Raw genomic sequence first — 22584 nt, 5'->3', positions numbered from 1 at the left:
CAGCTGCATGGAAAATGAGCTGCTTTTGCGTTTTTATTTCTTTCGTGTGTTATTAAGATGATAAACGATCGTATTGCTACTTCCACTCGTGCGGCTAAAATTGCGCCATTAATCTTCTCGCTTGAAATATTAAATCAGTGGCTAGGGCAAACAAATGCCGCCCATCCGCCCAGCACACTTATCCCATTAGCGATGGAACGACAGTTTGGTGGCGAATCTGCTTTCTTTTCCTTTGCCCACGGATTCCCAATCGATGAGTGATATCATTTATGTCGCTTACCCACTGTTAATATTCATTCTTTCGTTTCGTGGCTGCCGCTTGCTTGCCGGGAGGCTCGTCCATAACATGTCGCTGGCAGCGTAATCATCAGCACTAAGGACATCGATTTTTTTTTTTTGCCTCTACCAATGGACCCAATCGGGGTGATGTCGAGTGGTCAGCATCCCGGAAAATGACGACGCCCTTATTAACTTGTCACAAGCTTCTCCGTGTGCGCTCGGGCCGCCGATGGCACTCTAATCAAATTTACGTTCATTAAGCCCACTTCAGCGCTAAAATGTGCTTCCTTTTTTTCTGTTTGCTCACCGAAGGGCACGCGTGGAAATAAAAGCCATCATAGGCCACCGTTTAGTAGATCCATCGATAGAAAGCTTTAGCCACGGTGGAGCTTTCGGTTTATTCGTTTCCTGTTTTTTTTTTGCACCGATTGTCGATCGCTATCGATATCGGATGCGTTTATCGTAACATTTTCATGGGCGATCTTAACGTTAAGGGGCCAAACGGTTTCATTATTTGGCCAGGAGCTACCGGTACGTTCTTTATATCTGTTGTGATGCTAACGTATGAGGTAGTTATGAGAAATGAGACATTATTATTATTTTCCAACACTAGCTTCCGGACCCTTGAGCGACCCGCTTGCGATTTGTTTATAATGTATAAAAATATCTTTACAAACAATAAACAATCCAATGTGCTTTGGGCGCTCATAATATCAGCACAAACAGCACGAATGTCGAAAATGCCAACGGAACAAATCAACAAATAATAACGCTGCCGAACGGTACATCAAAGCGACATTCACCACGAAGGAAAGCTAGTGCCGCGATCGCTCTGGGGAGTTTTGTCGTCCGTGCACAAAGGCAAACAAACATCAAACACAGAACACAACAGCATCCCGGTGACAGTGCTGGGAAAATAAAATTTTTCCGCTGTACCAGCAAATTTCTCTCGCTATGTTAAAGCGACTGGTTCGTGGGGTCACATGGCAGTAGAAGAAGAAACGCGCCCAGAAACGCGCGTCCAATCAACGAGAACGAACAAACAGTGCGCACTACGAACTCCGGGCCCAGGTTTCGGGTCGAGTAGGTAAAGGGCGGAAGCGCATTTGTCCACCCGGACGTTGCCGTACAAAACACGCGCTGTCGTTTGCTGTTGTTTGTCGTTTGCCACGAGGACACATTTTTTTTCATGGCTGGGTCCACGGCCGTGCCGTGGTGTCCTTTCGAGCCACTTTATTGGTCAGTATCTCACCCTATCTTTAGTGCTTCCATCTGGCAAACCATTACGTGGGGGCACCGATTCGGAATCGGGTTGCCCCCCATTTCGGCTTTCTCACAGGGGTTTTTTTTTGTCCCCCCACAAATCCACAAGACGGTGTACGCCGATCAACATTTATCGTTGATGGGTGATAATTTCGTTTAACGATTTTCTATCACCTACTTACAGCTCGACTCGCCGACGAACGGTAGTATCGTTCAGGGAACATCCATTTATTACGTAACGCTGATAGGGTTGAAGGCGGGGGTTGGTACCAGCGTTACGATTTGTTAGATAGAGGGATGGATTATTGGGATTATTGGGATTTTTTAATACAAATTATTATTATCTATCTTCTTGATGATATTTAACGGTCAAGATTCTTGATATCTTCTGATACCCACTCCAATTGCAACATTCTGAGTGTAGTAGTGGATTCTCCAATGTGTAGTAGTGGTTTCAATTTACATCCATTGTCACATCACAAGCATCGTTGGCTCATAAAACAAGAATTGAGCTTGAAGACCTCTAAACAGTCTTCGAATCGTCTTGCCTTAGAGCTAATGCGGCATCAATTTAAAAATATATAAAAATCTCAAATTCCTTGGATGTATCCACGGTATCCGCTATTTCAAAAAACTTCATTTTTAATTTTTCATCAGTTGATTATTCAATGTCATTGAGTGCGTGGTTGCTCATTTACAGAACAATGATCAACTTTTAACAATCTAAAACGTGCTCCCTAATGATCGTAGCTTGTATGTTTGGGTACTACCCAAACAAATTTCTTTATATCTTTTTAGGTGGTCGTTTAGCGAATGGATAATGTTTCTATGTTTGAGATCTGTGGTGATGGAGGACTTGGATACGAATTCTTCCAGAATTTTATATATTCACCCAGTTACTCTTGGTTTAGTTAACGTGTTAACATACCAAATCCACCAATTTTATTGTTGAAAGACACGGACAGCCTGAAAAACCCAATGTTAATAATGTATCGCATGCAATATCGTGGCTGTATAGATTGAAGAAGGTTCTAAAACCACTTAAAATTAACAAATTAGCCACGATTAAACAAGTCAGTCTGAAGTGAGTGGTAAATTTACTGTGCAGTAGTTTATTTCTTTTTTGCATTATTTGAAATACGATGGAATTAAATGTATTACTTAAGAAAATTTCACGAACATTTTTTTGAACAAGGAGGGTTTGATGAAATGTTACATAATTAATAGAGGATTGCCTCGAGTTTTACATTTTGATACAATAGGGGAAGGAAGCCGAATTTCCAATTTTTGCGTTACGTAATAATTGATTGAGACCTAAGTGAAATTGTACCAACGGGCCTAGAGTGAACGAGAAAGAGAGGGTCGTTGATAAGAGGTTTCCCTACCAGGAGTGAAAATCGAAATGATCAGTAACGTTTGTGTTCTGGTTGTGGTCCCTTTTTTCAACCCCCGGCTTCCATTTACTTTTCTCCCACCGGAGAAAGTGATCTTTCGTCGACCACAAATCTCCATTTTTTTTTGTTCAAAAACCACTTTTAAAGAACTCGTGAAGCACAAACTTTAATCGGACACCTGTAAGCCTTTCCGGCTTCCTGGGGAGGTTTTTATTTTTCACATTGGGTCGCAGGAAACGACCTAACCGAAGGAAGCAATAACAGTTGAATGTTAAACTCACTGCTCCAGAAAGGGGAGATCCCGTGCGATTGGAGAAATGGAATGGAGCAATGAATTCGCCACGCCATTATCGCTTCGGTGTGTGATCGTCAACATAAAAAAAAACCGTGCTGATTACAGTGGCAAGCAAATGGAAATTAATTGGACTTTTATTACACCCTCTCATATCGGGTCGCTTCTTTCTCTTCTGCTTCTTCTGTCTCCTAAAACAACTTCTGCTCCGTAGTTTAATCGCGAAATGGCATTCAAATCATAAAAATATCACAACGCAGGAAATGGCGATGTTGTCCTTCGCTGTGCGGCGCCACCTCATAATCTTAATCTTGGGTGCTTGCTTGGATTGAAATTTGACGAAAACCCAGGGAAAATGATAATCATTTGACGGTTATGATTTTTCCCGCAACGCGCACTTTTTAATGCGCCGTTCGTTGTTGTGTTTTTGTTTTGTTTTGTTTGGTATATTTTATCCCTGGCCGGATGATTGCCTGTTTCCCATTCGGTGGAGTTTTTACCTGTTCGTGCTATCAAGCGATAAGGTTTTAGGTGTTTTTTTTTTTTGCTTCTTCACTACCTCACCAGAAATTGGGCGATAAAGCGCGCATTTAAAACGTTATTAAGCTATTACGATTACGAGTTTCCTGTTTTGCTTGTGCTATTTTATTTCTGGTTTTTCCTTTAAGTTCGAAAGCGAACTCCTTTTTCTTTTAATTATTTGTGGGAATAATGCTTTCACCTGTTTTGTTTTCGTTTCATTATCTGATTGGGCACGAAGCAAAAGTGTTGATAGCTTTCTTTTTTCTTTAAGGCTGACAGTAACAGCATGTTCTACATGTTGCTTTTTAAACGATACGAGAGGTGGCGACAGTGGCATTAAAAATTAATCGTACAATTCGTGCAAGAACAATCAACAATTTGTCTTGGTTGCGGCACAAGTGGAAACTCGTTCCACGCCCACACCGTTTCATGCCTTGGTCCACCTCAAATTTCCCAACGGATCAATAAAACCAATAAATCATTGGTCTGCATTCGGCCACGCAACGCTTCTTGCGCTCGCACCGAAATGAATCATTTTTCCCCTACGAAACATACTTCTAGCACAGCGAAGTACTCCACCAGGGGTGGAAAATCATGCCTTTTTTACCGGCGAAAACCCCGGGCACTGAAGTTTACCCGGTGTCCTAATCCATCAAACTGTGATAGATCGCCGAACGCACGGAAGCTGCTCGGACAAACAATTTCAATTATAATTTTCACCAAGAAGGATAATGCCATGGCCATGGGTTCGTTTGGTGCGCAGTATCCACCTCCCCCGATGGATTATGGATGGAAAAATGAGGTGGCAAAACAACAAAAATCTCCTTACCCGAACACGTTAACGTTTTGTGTATCATTTTTGTACGGAATCAACGAAACCACCGTTCCTCACTATGGACCACGAATGCGCCATCACGACAAACGGGAGCATCGGAAATGGTCGCTTTACGAGTATTATTTTTTTTTTCTTCAACTTCTTCTATCCGTGGGAACTCCCATCTCCGTTCCTTTCTCGTTGGTGCACAGATGCGGAAACCGCTAACCGTTCCCGGGCCATCTGCAGATGGGGAATGGAAGTTAATAAGAATTCACTTAACCTCACAAAACGCCTCTCATAACGAGGGAACCACTTTGGCAGGATGGCGCACAATGGGATTTGAACTTTATCGATTCTGAAGCATGGTGTCGATTGGAAGGAAGGAGCACATTACAATTCACAATGAATTACTTTTGAGCAGAGCTAATGTAGCTTTTTAAGCGACCATACGAGAAAACATTATTGCAGCGTAAGTTATCAATGATGAATGTGTACATTTGTCGAGATATTTATTACATCTTAAGCGGAAAAAGTTACCCAAATAATAACACAGGCAGGACCAGGCAAGGGAATCCACTCTGCAACTTTGAAGTATAAACAAAATAGAAGTCCGCTATAATAACGTATATCGGGGCCTGCCTGTATTGACAATCCTCCGCTGCTGCTAAAGTATCACTTAAATTCGTTAAGTATTTCGTTAGTAGCCTTCGTTAAATCAGTTAATTGTTTATTGTTGAAGTCCCTTAAATGTACTTTAAACAATATACTTCTAGGTGGGAACACCCAAAAAACAATTTTGTTCAGGTTTTGTAACAAGTTGTTGTGATATAGGGTTTTTCACATGATTGTACAACACTAGCGACTAAGAATACAAACCTAACAGATGAAAGCTCAACCGTCTCAGATGACACGACAAGAGCATCAGGCATAATGTGATCGCAGCAGATGATAGAACATTTGTTTGGTTCTCAAAATGTTTTCGTGGACGCGTTTATACACGAGTGTATTGCACTGATACTGCCTTGCTGGCACTTTGCTATCATGTGCCACAATTGTGCAAACATCTGTTGCGATTGTTTTAAACGTTGTGCTCTTGTTGTGTCATTTAAAAACTTTAAATGTTCTTTGCTCACTTTATTTATTCAATCATATGAAAAGATCATATTATTTATTCAATCTTGCATGAATTATTTATTTGTTTACTTGTTCAATTTCGAGGGTCTTTTACTCCGGTACACAGCCTTATTTTCAATTTTGACCAGTAAATAATCTCACTGGCCCTTACTTCCGGTTCCTAACCTTCGGCAGCATTTCCCAATTCAGCATTTTGTCAACGGTTCACCATCCGGTCCAGCCAAAGCACGCTTTCTTCAAGCATCGACAAGCGTCCCGTGTCGTGACCATCCGAAAAGAAAGGCAACAAAATATGCCACACTGTGGCCCGTCGATCAACGTCACCAGTAAAAGGAAAGGACAAAAACATACCCCGTCCAAGGCGTGTCGTGGCTTTTCACATTTCCGATTGGCAATTTTACCTGTCCCTTTTTTTTTTTTTTGGAAACTCTCGGCCTGCACTTTCCCCGCTGACTCATGAATTATGGATGATGGAATGGATGGAATTCGTCGGTTTTTTGCACCCAACCGTGCTCCACTTATTTGTTTGTCCACACACCCTCCCTTGTACGGTCGATGTGCTCGGAAGGATCGTTACATTGGGTACTCACTGGTTCTATCTCGTTGCAGTGAGCAAAACAGTGAAAGTTTCCCATTTTTGTGTGCCTTCCTGCGCACTGCTGTCCTAAACAATCCATCCGGTAAGTGGTAGTAAACGTACGCAACCGGGTTAACCTGCGATTTGTCTTCCCTCTTTACGATCCCAGGTGGATTCGCGTTCAATTTCCCTTGCAGCGGAAGGAGAGCCGGCGAACAAATAAACGCACACACTCTTTCTCTCAGGGATATTGATTTGTACCGCAGGTTCGATGACAGCTTTCGACAGGTGGGAAGTGTTGACGGGACAAAAGCACAGCAGAGCTTTAACGGGAGTCACGTAGCAGTACTGAAAGATACAGCACACAACCAATGTCCTTTTCCATTTTGCATTACATTTACGTTCGATCTCGCTCCAGGATCTAATCGATAGAATTTCTGGTTCTATAACGCAAACGAAATGTCTACAGGTTGGTTTTGCGTACCATACATTCACTAACACACAGCCCAAGTGTCTACAGAGCAATGACACAGGCGTATTAAACCTAATGAACTAAAAATTTCCAAGAACACAAATGGTAAAAGGTAAATTGAGGATGTTGAACGATACTCTTCGTTTTTGGGCGTAATTTTAAATTGCTTGGTGCCCTTCTATCCCGGTTCTAGCCCTCTTATCCAACGGACATCAATTTCAATTTCGCCCTGAAGAGCCCTGCTGTCAACTGCCAAGGTTGCTACAGAAGGTGTTACATGTTTTACTTTTGCATGGGTGCTTTGATGTCGTTTAACCGTACACCGATGTGGTTCACAATTGGTTCGTTCCGGTGGACATGTTTCATCTCGGTTGTAGTTAAGAGAAACGTCCAACCGATGCGGGTACATCCAAGCCGGACGCACAAACATCCCACCATGGAAAGTATCTCTAGATGCTAGACGACACCGTATCACCGGGTCCCATCCATGGGACACAACCCGGAGCTACTACCGGCCCGGAGCCACATACTTAAATTTGCAAAACACAACCCACACCAAACACAACCCAATCTCGAAGGTTGGCCTGGTTGGAGGCGAATGCGACCCACAGTCGCACGAGTTTAACTTTCACAGCAAATAGAATCCAAGGCTTGTCTTAACGGCTCACCCAGGGTTGACCGTTTGCAAAAATGATAAGGCAAAAACCCTAGGAAAAAAGGACCCAAGCTACGATAAACAAAGCGTTAACCAATTTACAACACCATTACGTGCGGGGACCGATGATGCTACATCGGGAGTAGGGGTTTGAAAGCAGGGAACATATGATTGCTTTAATTAGCAGACGAAATAAAACAGACCAACGGAAAGGGGATTTGTTTTTCGTTGCTTGGACATTCGGTCCAAGAAGTGCTCCCCAGAGTCGTGTCGTGATTTTTGGGGCAAATTATGTTTACTAATGAATCGATTTATGTTAGCTTCCTCGTTGAAACCGTTCCCTTTTGGTTCTTGTTTTATTGCGCGAGTAATTGTATTCTCTCCTTCCTACATAATTAATAAGCGAATCTGTGCCCTTTTGGAGTTGATGATGCGTGCTTGCTAACGAGAGAAATTCATTGGTTAAATATTTGTAAAGGAATGATGATGGATGGGGTCATACTGGCAATGATCTCTGCAAACTATTGGGTAGTATCATCTCTGTAGCAATAAGCCACATTAATGGGTTCTAGGATATTTGTGTTCATATTCAAATACTTGGGGATTTCAAAAGAGCACACGGGTAACTAAAGATTCTGACCAAATTTTTCATATTTTTCAAACCCTTTTTAGCTAGACAAAGGCAATAGCTTATATCGCTATATATTGTTTAACATGCCGCAATTATTGGCTGTTTTGTCTCATTTGTCTATAGTCATCGATATTCTATAGACCTCTAATGAATCTAATGTACTGTAAAATAGTAAAACTTCAAACAATTGGGTCGAATCATTTCTGTAACGCGATTTCCATCATTACGTCCTACGTACAAGCCAAAGCTTTGTATCTAACCGCCTTCACTACTTTAATTTTTTACTACTTCACATTTGATTTTTTTAATATGTTGCTTTTGTATAGGTTACCGATTTTCCAAACGATATTCAAACAAATAGCCGGTTTCAAAACACCAACTAAATTTTAAGACAATCAACCGTTTTCATAGTAACACTTCAGCTTTCAAATGAAATATTTCAAAATCATTCACTGAAACGTTTCATGGAATATTTTGCAACTCAATTTCAAAAGCCTTTCATCCAGAATCATGTTCGAAATGCCTTTTCGAAAGTCGAAATTACCCGAAAGTATGCAATGAAAAGTTCTTTCTCTGAAACACGAAATATTTCAGCACGGTTTCAGAACGAAACATATTCGAATTCGGTCAACAGTTCGTGAGGGAATTATTTCGAACTCATTTTTCGAACAATATTTCAAATGTTGGTGCACGGTGGTTTGCGCCGTAAAAAGATAATTATTTTGCGATACTGTAGTTATAATTTTAGTCTCGTTTTATTGTCTGAAACTTGCTTTTTTACTGTTTTCCGTTACTGTTACTGTTTTACTGTTTGTCTTTTAACACGTGCGTTTGTTCTCGTTCTATCTCAGGAAATGGATTTATTGTTTCTATACGACCAAATATTTGCTTTTCATTGTTTGATAATAAATATTCCATATTTTTTTACTTAAACTTTACACGAAAATTAAGACTAAAGATAACGTACATTCAAAGTTTGTTAAAATCAAATACCTAATATTTTCTGTAAACATCAATATGGAAGACCATGCGCATCCCACTGTCGTTGCATGGCGAGTGCGAATTGCTCGCTCATAAGACAAAGTTTCATTTTCATTTGATTTTCATTTTATTTGTTTGAGAACTCCTTGGTTTCTGTTTAATTACGCCACGGTAAATTCCACACAGTGCTCCATTGTTGGAGAGATAAATAATCCGTCAGCAATTGGATAATTTCCCACATTGCATTTTTGACGTGATGGCTAATCGCACATCACCCATAGTGCCATGTTTCCGGGCCAAAAATTTTCAGTCCGCGCACATTTTCCCGCACACAAACTCAAGCCGCGGTCGCGTAAAGGTGATTCGATCGAGACGGAGAAGATTTTTCTCTCAGTGGCGACTGTTACTATATTTATTTCATTAGATAATACAGTGTAAGCAAAGAACACGTTTCCGTACCATCCCGTTCTGCATTAAAATCAATCGTCCGTGTGTGTTCATATGCGTGTGCAGCCAGAACCATCCATTGATAACGTCGTACAAGCGTGCTTTGATTTGTTGTGCAATGGGATGCTGTGGTTGTACGGATGCAGAGTGTTGCCGCTAAATAATACGTGGAAAAAAGGCACGCTGGATATTTCTTCGCTTCGCTGTTCTGGTGCTGGTGTGCGTACCCGTATGTGTGGTGAAAAAAATGCTGCTCCCTGCAACGGAACGGCAACAACATATTTCGCAGTTTTTTTTTTCATTCCCCGGGATCGCCAATTTTTCCTCACGGGCCAGCTTCCCTTTGACGTTTGATCCTTAGCAGGCTGCTGTGAGATGCTGGTGGTGGTGTTCGTGCAAGCGTGCGTCCGCCGCCGTTGGTATTGGTGACCGTGAGCAAGAGCTGTCGCTGGTGCGCTAGTGGTGGTGTGATTTCGAAACCATTGTGCCATTCTTGCAAGGATATCCCCAGGATAACGTACCCGAATCAGCTCCGCTAATCTAGCACTCTGTCCGTCTGCAATTTATTTTTGCAACCCAAACCGCATGGTGTGCGTTCCGTGTCTAGGCGCGTGGTGTGACTTGGTTGGTTGGTGTTTATTGCGCTGGGAATGATTATAGCCCACGCTTTTAAGTGTTTTTTTTTGTTTTGTGTGTGGTGATTTACAGTGTGTGATGGTTAAAAGATTTAAGGGGCAGGATTTTTGCCTCTTTTTTCCCCGTTTGCTGCCCGTGCCGTACGCATCGGACGCATACATCGCGTGTGTGGTTGTGTTTACCATTTTGGATTTTTCGTACAGCGAGTGTAGAATACTTTCGTAAATTAAGCGACAAAAAGATGATTGCCTACTTTGATATGTTACTAAAACGCCTCAACATATGGTTCATCATAAGCATCCGCCCGTTGCGTTGTGATTGCGAATCAGCTAAACACCGACGAGATGGATTGATTTTTTCTGTTTTTCCTCCAAAATAATAAGACACTTCTACACCATTATGAAAAGGGCTGTCGTGCGGTACGAAATCTCTTGTTTTTGTAGTGTTTGTGAGAAGGGGCCCGCCGCTACCAGAGCGCGCTCGTGTGTTTGTAAACGATTTTTTGGGGGAAAAAGATGCGAAAAAAAAAGGATACCATCATCCCATCGCTGAATTCTTAACTAGAATCCTGCTCCAGCAAATTTTGCTTCGGCACCCTAAAAGTTTAGTCAGCCGTTTGCTAATTTAATTCCATAATTTCTAGCAGATCTGCAAACCCGCAAAGGTATACGGTGATATGCAAATGTTTGCATAATTGTTTTTTTTTAACCTTAGTGCGCACTGTGAAGCGTGTGAAGAAGCAGAAGCCAGGCAGGAGGAAGTAGAATCGGGAAGCGAAATCTTGTCGGTGCCATATTTTGATGATAAAAGTGTACGCGTGTGTGTTTATTTTTCACTCCGTCTATTAATTGTATTGTGAATTTGTGCCGTTAAACGGGAGGGTGGAAAAAAAAGGAGAGAGAATATAAAATTCAACACGGGAATTTCGCCCCCCGCGCGTGTGATTCACAGTGTCCGGTCGAAACGAAACAAGTGCTTCCTTTGATTTAAAAGGTATCGTAAAAATCGCCCCCCCGGGTGGGAGAAATTGGTTCCCGGTGTAGTTGTCCTTTTTTCGAGCTGCGATTTTGAAGTGTTGACGCACCCAGGGAACATCAAACACAAAGCCATCCTCAAACCCCCATTTTGTCCCTTTCCCCCCGCGAAAGCTTTGTGCTAGCGTTTTGGGCCGTCATCGGTTTTATGCACTAAGGGATCACCGAAACAGCCGTCAAACTGTGGGGCTCCGGACCATACTTTCTACATCCCCAGGGAATGTACTTTCCGGTAAGTTTGAGCTATTGGGTTGGGGGTTGTACTGTTTTGGTCTTGTTTTGAACTCAGTGTCTCCGAAAAGGGATGATAATCCAGCGTAATCTTCAAGAATTCCAATATAAATAAAATGTAGCTGGCACATTCCTGGAACAAATTAATCGCATTCGAACAGGGTTGTGTCTTTTTTTCCTAAAATCCAAAGTGTAAACACTTCAAAAGAATGCTGCTCCACATAAAACTCTTTCTAAACTCCAACTTGCAACAGGGACAAACATCTTCAAAAGAAAGTGAACCACGGCACAGCTACTCCCAAGTTCCCCAAGAGGTTGGGGCATGTGTTTTTCGCACGCGGTTGTGGTTGAGTGCGTCTAAAGCATTGCACCCAACTCGCCGACCGAACAACCCTCATTCCATGTGATCTTCATTCTTTATGCATCCACCCATAACTCCCCCTTGCCTTTAGCCCCACCAAACACTCACACACACACACGCATGTTTGGGATGGTGTTTGTAGTATGAAGCGATGGCAAAAAGGGCGCGCGCATCATTGCGCATTGTCGTCGTCCGCGTGGCGTCGTGTGGTGCATCAAGTTTGTAGACGCACAACGAACGAACAAAACGGCCAGAACACACCAGAGTCACACAGTTTTGATCATCATCATCAGCTTCGTTTTGACCATGACGAGAGGATAAGCAATCGAAACGGAACTCAGCTGACTGGGGTTTGTTGTGAGCGATCGTCTAAGGTCTGAGGTTGATCGGTGTGCTGGGTGACGCGCGCGTATTGCAGTTATTATTATTATTATTTGTACCCTTCTCCATACGTGCTGGGAGTCGTTGGTTTGTCGCACCTTTTTAAAAATAACCTACCAACGCGGTATTCTCTCTCTCTCTGGGCCGGCAATGAAGTTTTGTTGAAGCGAAAAATGGTTCCAGCAACACACTGCGGCGACGCTGTTGGGAGATCCGGAAACCTCGTCGATCACGATCGTCGTCGACGTCGCTGCCGATCCCACAGGGTGCACAAACCCACGGGGGTGAAGAACATCTCGGTGATGCGTTGACTCATTGTGTCGGAATTAGTTAACGCTTTGGTAGAGCCGTGTGCACGATGAGCAGTGGAGGGCATCTTAGGGAATTGGTGCTGTGTGTGTACGGATTACCATTCTACATCTCGCCTTTTATTGACGAGGGTAGTTGAGAGCAAGAGGGGTGCTGTCGTTTGGTTCTAGCCATGACCCCACATGAGCGTTGGGGATGTGTGGCCCCCCGTCCCCTACCCGTATTAAAATGCATTGCTTCCAGTTGGTAAGGGTACCGTGTATATTTAATATATTTAAACTCCCAATGGAATGTTCAGTCAGTCGAATGCAAATTTTAGACCATATTCACCGCTCACCCATATGCAGGAGCTGTGGATATTTACGACTGCCGTGGTATGCCGTTTTATTAAAAGCAAAAGCGCACACAGGCACACAGGTCCCCGGGATTGTGTTTTTGCTTATCGCCACGGAGTCTTTGTCGGGAATGATGTTCCGATTTGCTGCCACAGGGTTCATTACTGACGGAAATCGTAACAAACGACCATCGACTATCAATTTTGGTTTGATCTTTGTGAACTGTGGCTTGTTAATGATGATGTTGTTTTTTTTAGAAAACTTCACTTCACGCAGTGAAGATTATGGTGGGTTTTGTGTCTGACTAGCTTTGTAACTGGGATCATCACAATAAGGTTTGATAGTACGGTGCTTTTGTTGCTAGTACAGTGGAAGCCACAATTGATAAGATGTTCGAAGTTTAATCTGAGACGTGTGGTGCTCAGCATAATATTGTATATTGGCTGCTAATGAATGTTCGTCGTACTTAAAACAAAATCAAATCACTCTAAATGCACCAACGAAACTTACACAATAACTATCGACGTAGACAACCATTAAGTCACAGCTGTTAAATTCTTCCTCATTTGCGCAACATCAATCATTGAGTTGAGTGGTCCCACACGCGGTGCACATTGTTTGCTATTGAAATGTGGGGATAATATGCACGATCCACCATCAAAGTGGCTCGACAGAATTGGCTTTTGCATTAATTCGATAAGCTCCCGATGCCTCCCGGTTTATGCCTGGTCATGGTCTTTTTTTATCGTATCTTGTGGGTTTTTGAGTGCCTTGATTGAGGAATGGAATAGTTGCTCCCGAATGCCTCCCTGGTACATTAGCACTCGGATTAGCAGTTCGGTTTTTCCAAGCCCCAAAAGGAGTTGATCCTCGCGTACGTGTTGATACATAAACATTGGAGAATATCTACACGGCCCATGATGGAAAGTAAATTATTCTTCATCATGCCTGACCCCCGATGTGTGAAAGTACGTGTGCTGTACAGAAAAAAAGATGATGCGGCTCAGCACAAGACAGCCGTCAGCTTAGGGATTTCGGGGGAAGGATAAGCAACATCCGCCACACATATTCATCCCAAAGCAAACGATGGTCTTATAATTGAAGCTGTGTGATGTCCACAGTTAAATCGCGTAACATATTCCAACCGGTACTGTGGGACCGGAGGTTGAAGGTACAACAGCTGGAAGCTTATGCGGATGGAATTACGCTTTCGTTTCCTACTAAGTGATCAAAGAACGGGGGGAGGTCGACCGTCAGGCTAACCAGTTGCACAGCAGTATCGCACGCTAAGCAGCGTTCGGTACAGCCAGTGTCTTTGAAATGCAGATGACCTTTCAGTGGATGATGACATTTCGTCGTGGCCGCATTTGTCTGTTACAAGATAGAGAGAGGTCGCAAATGGATGGGCCCACAGTAGTCGTGATCACTATCGGAAAGGATGGTTCGAATGGGGGGACGAACTACGAAAATATGCTCCAATGCTGGAAAGTTCACCCACCCGGCAACTATCATAAATTACGCTGGACTTGGCTGTGACGCTAGACGAACCGTTCAACTATCACCAAGAGAACGTCGAGCCAGGTGTGCCAGGTGGGGTTGGGGGTTAGGAGGATTATATAAAAAGAAAATGGTTTTGACAGGTGAGAAAAGCATGTAGCAAATAAATCCTACACGTAAGACGGCCCACTTCCGAAGGGGAGTTAAGAAAACGTCCCTCAGTCCATCCTAGACCCAATTTATGCAACGGTTTATATCCATGTTAACACCTTTCGAAGGTTACTATAATGCGAGATTTTTCTCCGTTCCCCAAAAAAAAATCCGTGCCCTCCTTTGCGGCGCTTAGAAATGTTTCAATTTAACGATCAGCCGCTGCCCGACCCGACCCGAGCCGCCAAACAAGCGTACAAATAAAAATGTTTAAACAACCACGGGGCAATTATGGGGACACCACGCGGGGGGGCCAAAGAAAACGGCAAAACCATTTTAAGATATGCCGACCTTACCGTAAAGAGAAAAGAAATGGACGTTCATTTCGGTGGTGTTAAGAATCGCTACACATTAGCAAGTTAGTAAAGAGAGAGAGCCAGAGGGAAAAAAGGCGGAAGTATAAAACAAAACAAGAAGACACCTCGACATACATTCTTCCGCCGTTTTTTTTTTAAATTTTAGGTCGCGTAGTAAAGAAAACAAAGGAGAAAAAACACAAGGGTGGTTGATAAACTGAATGCCATCTTGGGATGGAAAGCTAAGAAAGCTCACGGGGACGGTGAGGTAATCAAGCATCTTTCTTCCTCCTCGCGGAATGGTTTTGATGGTTTTTCGGGCCGGATATCTTCGCTGGCCCCGATGCAAAGTGCGAACTGACGTCCGGTTTGATGGAGTGTTATGATGGTCGCATTCAATTCACGAAGACCACAAACTCCCCAATGTGTGAGTTACTTCTGTTTGCTCAGGTGCAGAAGAGGTATCATCGATGCGCCAACGGTATAACATTCTGTGACGATCGGAGCTGAAGTTGACAGGTGACAGCTGACAGCTAGGTGGACCCGGTGGTGGATTTCTTTGGGAAAAAACACTGCTTACAAAATCATTAAAATATGCTACAAATTTACAAACCTTGCCGATGTTTGCGTTGAAAAAAGCCACGGAAAGAACGACGAAGGCACGACGTAAGCTTTCCGGTTTTGACGATCACCTGTCGAATCCTGTACTACCGGGGGCCGGGGGGTATTATATCTTCTCCATCTTTGCTTGACCATGAAATTCTTCCGATTGTCCGGTGTTGCCGGTGTATAAAGCCCGCGCAGAACGAGAACGAGAAGAATGGCCAAGAGATTGAATGCCGCCAAACTCTCTTCTCGTGTTAGTTTTATTTTTGCCAACCACGGGAGGAACCACTTACGATCTGGCCATGTTTCGCATGAACTTGATTTATTCGCGCTTTCACACACACATTCTGTGGCAAACACGTGCTCAGGGTAGTTGTATTGCAAGAAAGAAGGAAAAAAAAACAGGTTGTTCATAACCGTGTCTTTCTTGTCACAGCTGCCACGAGGATGCAGCAGCGATTCAGGATTCGATCGCCGTCCTCTGTCCGGTGGTATGATTTAATCTCCCCACATAAACTTACGGCAATGAAAGCACCGGTCTCTTCAGGTGGACACACACACTCTCAAGTACCTGTTCGCATCCGACGAGTGCGTTTCATGCTACGTTGACCGGTTTCGTGTGGCTTTAATTGGGTCAGGTTGGTCGTATTTTGTGTTTACCCTTTTATATCCTCCCTCTTACGCACCTCCCCTCAATGGGCCAACCCCCTCACACCTTTCGATGGGTTTGGTTCATTGACCGAATCAATCCACGGGTGGGTTGGTGGAGGGTTGTGTTGATCGTGTTGAGTTGACAATGTCGCACACCGTGATGGTGTGTGTATACGACTGCTCGCGACCGATTTTGCTTTACCATCCGCTTTCGTCACAGTACGGTGCCGTTGCATTCCATTTCGATCTGTTTGATGAAGAGGAATTTCATTTAAATATAAAGTTTTTTATGTTTTCTTCTTACTCCACACCGGTCGCTTTCTTCGGGGTGCCTTTCGTGACTGATCGTTACTGTTTTAAGGTTCCATTTGATTCGTTTGCTTAACGATGGCTTAACGTTGCTTTTCTTAAGCTTTAATCCACTCGCCACCCGTTTTTGTTCATCTCAGCGCGGCTCGGTTTAGAAAATAGGCTTGCGCAATAATAATGCGCTTCGTTGTGGATCGAGATCGAGTTTGCGTCCCGTAAGTCTTTGCCGCGCATCCAGCATTTCGACGCGTTGATGCGTTTCTGGAGTGGAGATGGAGTCAGTTTTCGGGTTTTTGGACATTAAAAAAAAAACAAAACACAAGAAAAAACAGGTTCTTGTTGCCTTCCCATAACAAACAAAAAACGGTTCCGTTTGCATTCGCTTCGGGACCGTGGCTGCTCATCATCCCTGTTACGCAGCGCGAATCACTGAACACCGCGCGGTGCTTGGCTTTTTGTCTTTGGTTTTACCCTGCCCGTCGTGGTTGATTTCGTAGAGCATTAATTTGCATTTCGGTGGTGTGGAGTGTGAAGTGAAAGATCTTTTTTTAATTTTATTTTGGAGTGGAACTTTGGTCCGGATCATTGCGCGGCATTAGCCCTGGTTCGATTGCGTTCCTTTAGAACGCACGGAAGACGAACACACTTTGGCAACACTCGAAAACATAAAATATGTGCCGGCTTTGAGAGGCTCTGGTTTTTTTAAGAGACCATCTACCGTTGTGGTTGCTATCAATATCTTTCGGGTCGGGTTGTTTCTGTCGCTTCCCACGAAATGCCACCAAAAAAAGGAAAAAAAACACACACACACATAACCCAACCCGGCATCGTGCAGGCATCGTTATTTCCACTTAACAGTAACAAACGTCCCACTTGTGATTGAATTGGAACCAATTGAAGCGCAACCATTGAGGATCTCTCGCTTCAGGACGCCCCGCTCGCAACGCCACCCCCCCAAAAGTACCCTTTGGGTGTTGGCAATGCTTTCGCCCTACCACGTTCCTGCAAACCTGCATGACGTTAAGCAACATTTATGCGTTTGCTTTTCAGTTACCGAAAGACGCTTCTTTCCGCACCGCTGTTAATCGTGCAAGCGCAAACATTAGTAGGGGCATTTTCTGGTTAGAAACATGGAATTTAAAAAGAAAAACACACGACGACGCACAAGCTGAATTCAAACGGGAGACGAAAATTTATTACTTTATCCAGCAGCAAACACTCCCCCTCCGCACACAGCCACAGAAACGCACGCATTTGGATAATTTTTCTCAATTTTCTTGCTCCTCAATGTAAAAAGAGTTTAGCTCTCGGCTCGTGCCACGAAAATTGTGTGTTTACTTCCTATATTTAGCCACCCCTGCCCCCAGGGGGAGGTTTTGTTCTCCGCGCTTGTTTGGCGGATTGTAAACAAATCACATCAAGCCAAACCGCACTAAACCACAATCAATAAAACTGTATCTATGTGTATGTGCATTTATGTTTTTTCTTTTTCATTGCTGTGGCAATACAGTGATCCTCACATCATGGTGTGGTTTGGTTGCCAATTGACGCGTGGTCGATGTTTTGAGGATGGGTTTTTTTTTTAGAGTGCGGTGGTCCGAATGGTAGCACCACCGACGTCGAGGAAAATGAAAAAAAACAACCGATTAAGGGAGGAAATTGATTGGAAAAAATGGGCACTTGAATTGGGTTTGTTGGCACACTGGCGTCTGGTTTTGGGTGTCTTCTCTTCCAGCGCTTGTGTGGCGTGTGTGTGAGAGAAAGTATACAAAGACCGGAAAACAAACATTATCCTGATAGTAATTCGATTAAGAAAAAAAAGGATTTGTTAGCTTTTTGCTACATTTTCACCTCCTCCCCCCCCCAGTCCTTTTGTTTCTGTGTGTGACGCTCAAAGTACTTAACGCACATCAACCCCATTTTGCGCAAAAACTCGAAAAATCAACAGAATGTTTGCAACCATTCAAATAGCCGAAACAAATCAACTTCATTAATTGCACCCAGCGGAAGTGTCTGTGTTTATCTGAAGGATTTAATGTGACGAGTATTTTGTTTTTTGTTTTGCGCGTATCTCCTCTACGGCTCATGCGACTTTCGCCCGAGTCGGACGCTCGCCACAATATTTACGATATTCGAGCGAGCGAAGTTTATTGCGTAACTTTCCCAACGGCGCTGCCGTTTTGTGATAAAAAAATTCCCACCCACCGATTAGGTGAAATTCTTGGCTGCGGCACACATATTTCTCATCTGTTCTTTTACGATCTACGACGGTGTTCAATGACGTGGTGGCGTTTTGGTTTCGGGGGTGAACTGATTGCTTGTTTGTAATATGTGTTTCTATCACGATCATTTGTTTTTTTTCTGTATTGCTGCCATCGTCATGAGAAGACGATCTCGACCGTAAAGACGATGCTGAAGCTAATGGTGGTGCAGGCAATGATTCAGAATGAAGGAATGATTTAATATCTCTCTTGGGAGTGAGTTAATTAATAACTCCAAGAAGAGTATTCATAAATCTTTTGCGAATAAACTCATTCTCAGTGAATTAAATCATTGAGATCCATTCAGATTCAACTCTTCACGACGATCTTTACCTCATGATTTGAATCGTGAGTTAACTCTTTCGGGAGTTATCTTGGAATTGACCTCTTTGCGGTGACCTTTATCTCATGATTTAAATCGTCAGTTAACTCTTCCGAAAGTTATCTCTAAATTCAACTCTTCACGACGACCTTTACCTCGTAATTTGAATCGTGAGTTAACTATTCCGGGAGTTATCTCGGAGTTGAACTCTTTACGACGACCTTTACCTCATGATTTGAATCGTGAGTTAACTCTTTCGAGAGTTATCCCGGAATTGAATTCTTCATGTCGACCTTTAACTCACGGCTTAAATCATGAGTTAACTCTTTTATGAGTCAACAAGGGATTGAACTCTTCACGGCGACGTGGAATTCAAAATTAAAAGCATGATTTAACTCAAAATTTAATAGAATAACTCTCTTACACTCACACATGTGTTAAATAGCTCAAGAATGTTTTAAATCGGTGTTACTTGTTTGTGTAAAATCCTGAATTAATTCATTCATGAATTAATCGTGCGTTTAAAAGTCGCCCTGGACAGTTAAATCAGAGAGTCAACTCACCGATGTTTCTCGGAGCAAGAGGACATCGATTCTTGAAAGGAATTAAATTTCTCATCTCTACTGCAGGCTATCGAAATGTTGTTTTATTCGCCACCTGCTGCGAACACTATCCCAACACCGTCACCCGCACGGGATGGAAGTATTAATGAGCATTTAGCCCGGGGATTTAAGAGGCGAATGTAGCCACTTTTGCTCAAGCCTCTAAAAGCTGCACAAAAAAAAAACAAAAATTAGCCCGGGGTGTTGTCTATCGATCGTTTATGGCACGACAATGATCGGTACTGTGTTCTCGCTTCGGTTGAGCTGCAAACAGAACGCCAGATGAATGCTGCGACCAAACGAAAGCGAGAGATAACCGTCCATTTGCTTCGGCTCTGGGCTCAGCTCAGTGTGTGTTGGTTAGTGTTCCATGGGTTTCGGTGCCTTCCGTCACACACAAACAGTACACTCATTGATGGCAGCGACTCTCCAAATCGTTACTACTAGCGTGTTTTTGGTACAGCGTGTCCGATAATCAGCTTTACTGTGTTTGCCAAAACTTGAAGGTTATGCTGTGCGAGCGCTGCCGCCATGACGAGCAGCAGCGCTTGGTTCAGCTGATAGAGGTGGCCGATTCGACCCCTAAATTCATGGGCCGGCTCGGAAAGGTCGAGGTTATCGGCTGACTACGGGTTTGTTTTGATGATCGAATACGCTTTTGGAACCGTTCTCTTAGGATGGACTATTACTGATGTTTCTTTTTTGGACTCCACGTGCCCGTTTGTAGTGTTTTGTGTTGACTGTATTGAATGTGTCCTTAAGTTCTCGAATTTTCGCACAAAACATGCTACCCATTCTAGAAGAATTCAAGGTTGGAAAAGGTTAATTTTCACCCAACACAAACTTTGTTTTCTATAGAGACATGAATCAAAATTGGTAGTGTTCAATTAGCCACAGAACCCTCCCAATTGGACGACATCGGAATGCTCGGCAATGGCTGCCTCGGTTGACTTTGCATGGTGATGTGTTGTTTGCTGATAACTTTCGTCGGCAATCATTCGTCTAGCCAGACGACAGTCAGCGCTGTGAACCCACGTCGAACCCCGAAGGGTCAGTCATCAAATCAACGGGCAACGGCTTTTGCCTTTTCGCTGCCCAAAGATTGCTGATAACGAATGGCTGGGACCACCAAACCATCGTGCCTCTCGGCCAGCAGACGTCTCATGTTTTTATTGAGATGAGCAATCGCTGTGAGCAGCTGCCGAGATGGGATGCATCTCATGTTTGTTCAGTTCAGTTGAAATTCAATATTCAAGGCGAAACCACAACACGTCCGCCGACAGCACGACTACACGCGGATGGAGTTGAGATTAGGCAAAGGTGTCCTGGTGGTGTATGTGCATATCATCAGCGGAACTGATGGACCAGAGAGTCCCCGAACTTGAAGCATGTGTTTGTTGATGGACAAGGAGAGCTAATTTTATTTATAAGATAAACATATTAATACTAGCGATTAACATAAGTGAATTAATACGAGACATGGTAGAGGTCAAACCGTGAGCCTGATTAATTCTGCATCTTGAGGTGCGATGGTGTTGTCCCACACTAGCCACTGATCGAAACAAAATATAGCCAACCTAATCCAGTTTTGAATCATTTCCGACTGGTTTGTCCGAGCCCGGAAGCAAAGGAAAATAAAACGTCAGTAGAACATCATCACCCATCGAACTTCAGCGGAATCTCCAATTCGCCAACACTGCCGCAGGGGGGATTTCGTTGTTTGTTGTTTGAATATTTATGCACATTTGCACCACAGCTGTCATCATCAGCACAACCCAACCACCACACCATTCCGTTCTGTCACAGTGGTGACTTCGCTGTATGCACACGCAAACGAAGATGCTTCGGTTGTTTGCCCTCAAACACCTACCAGCTAATCGATTTGGCAACTGTATTGGAACCAGCTCCAGCTTTTTGAAGTCAACTTCAAGTCATTCACATCCGCTACAATAATTCCCATTTTTGGAGGTTACCAGCGAATCTTCTAAACATTTTCTACAGATATTGCTGCTTTTCTATTTCTATTAGAGATAAAAGAACATGAGCGTCTTAACATCAAGCGCCCGAAAGCTCAATGACCAGACGTTGGCAGACGTGGTGTTGTGTGCCATGGTGAATGTTTATGCTGTTCCCCGTTACCAGGGCCCGACCCCAGGGCTGTTTATTTGGTGGTGATGGTGGCCCGGAGGGTTGTCGTTGCCATGCGTTATGTTTATGTTTATGTGGGTTGATGGGTCGCACGTTGCTCGATACGATTTTGCATCGGAATTGGAGTGGATTGATTGAGTGTGACCTAGAGACTGAGTTGTGTGTCGGTGCGGTGTTGCATTCAGCTTTCGATTTTTTATTTTGTTTGCTGATGATGTTTCCATATTAGCTTTATGCACATAAACATTTCCCAGCAAAAAAAGGCACAAAAATTGAAGCAAATTCCACCTTTATCAATGATGAATGACATCTGTCAATGTCATCGCAGCTCGTCCTAAATGCTTAATATCCTTGCCGCGTTCGTTTCTGATTCTTGTCAGATCTTACACGCTCGGTCGATTTCGTCTTGCTCCGTTCTCGACTGTTCTGTCACTGGTGCGTATAATTTCGACCCCCATTCCATTCGTACCAATCGTCTTTTGTGCGATGATTTTGGTGACCGTTTTTTTGTAGTGGTGAGTACCATAATTCGAGGAAAGAAGCCAAAAAACCATACTCATTTACCAGGGAGCAGCCCCGAGCGCCCTTTCTTTCCACCCCCAAAAAAAATAAAATAAATGCTGCTTTTGATCATTGCTGTCCATCTTCGTGTCGCACCGATCGAGCACAAAACAGCAGAAAATTCTGGTTGATTTGTTCCGAGAGGGCGTTTGTGCCTTTGCAATACCGAGACGCGGTATAGCGCAGCGCGGATGGTCAGAGGTCAATACAATAAATATCAATTTGGAGATGATGATGATGGCGATGGCGATGGCGAGTGGGCTTTGCTCTCCCTGTTTTGTGCTCTGCTGGCTCCGGCTCCGGTGGCGATAGTATTGGTGACGGACCTGGTCGCTGAACACAGTCGTTCCGAAACAAGAACGTCCGATTT

General features: G+C 43.5%; 1 protein-coding gene across 1 annotated transcript in view; it reads left to right on the top strand.

Annotated features, from left to right (window-relative positions):
• The first annotated feature begins 9304 nt into the window (after positions 1-9304).
• Positions 9305-22584, top strand: part of LOC128305308 (mucin-19-like) — a 159950-nt gene continuing 146670 nt past the window's right edge. The window contains exons 1-2 of the mRNA XM_053042689.1: positions 9305-9375; positions 10747-11366. Coding sequence (XP_052898649.1) covers positions 11355-11366 — 12 coding nt within the window. The 5' untranslated portion in view covers positions 9305-9375; positions 10747-11354. The remainder of the gene's footprint in view (positions 9376-10746; positions 11367-22584) is intronic.

The sequence above is a fragment of the Anopheles moucheti genome, chromosome 3 (assembly GCF_943734755.1).
Source record: "Anopheles moucheti chromosome 3, idAnoMoucSN_F20_07, whole genome shotgun sequence".
NCBI classification, from domain to species: Eukaryota; Metazoa; Arthropoda; class Insecta; order Diptera; family Culicidae; genus Anopheles; species Anopheles moucheti.
The sequence above is the reverse complement of the archived record's forward strand: the minus strand, read 5'-3'. Positions and strand labels throughout refer to the sequence as shown.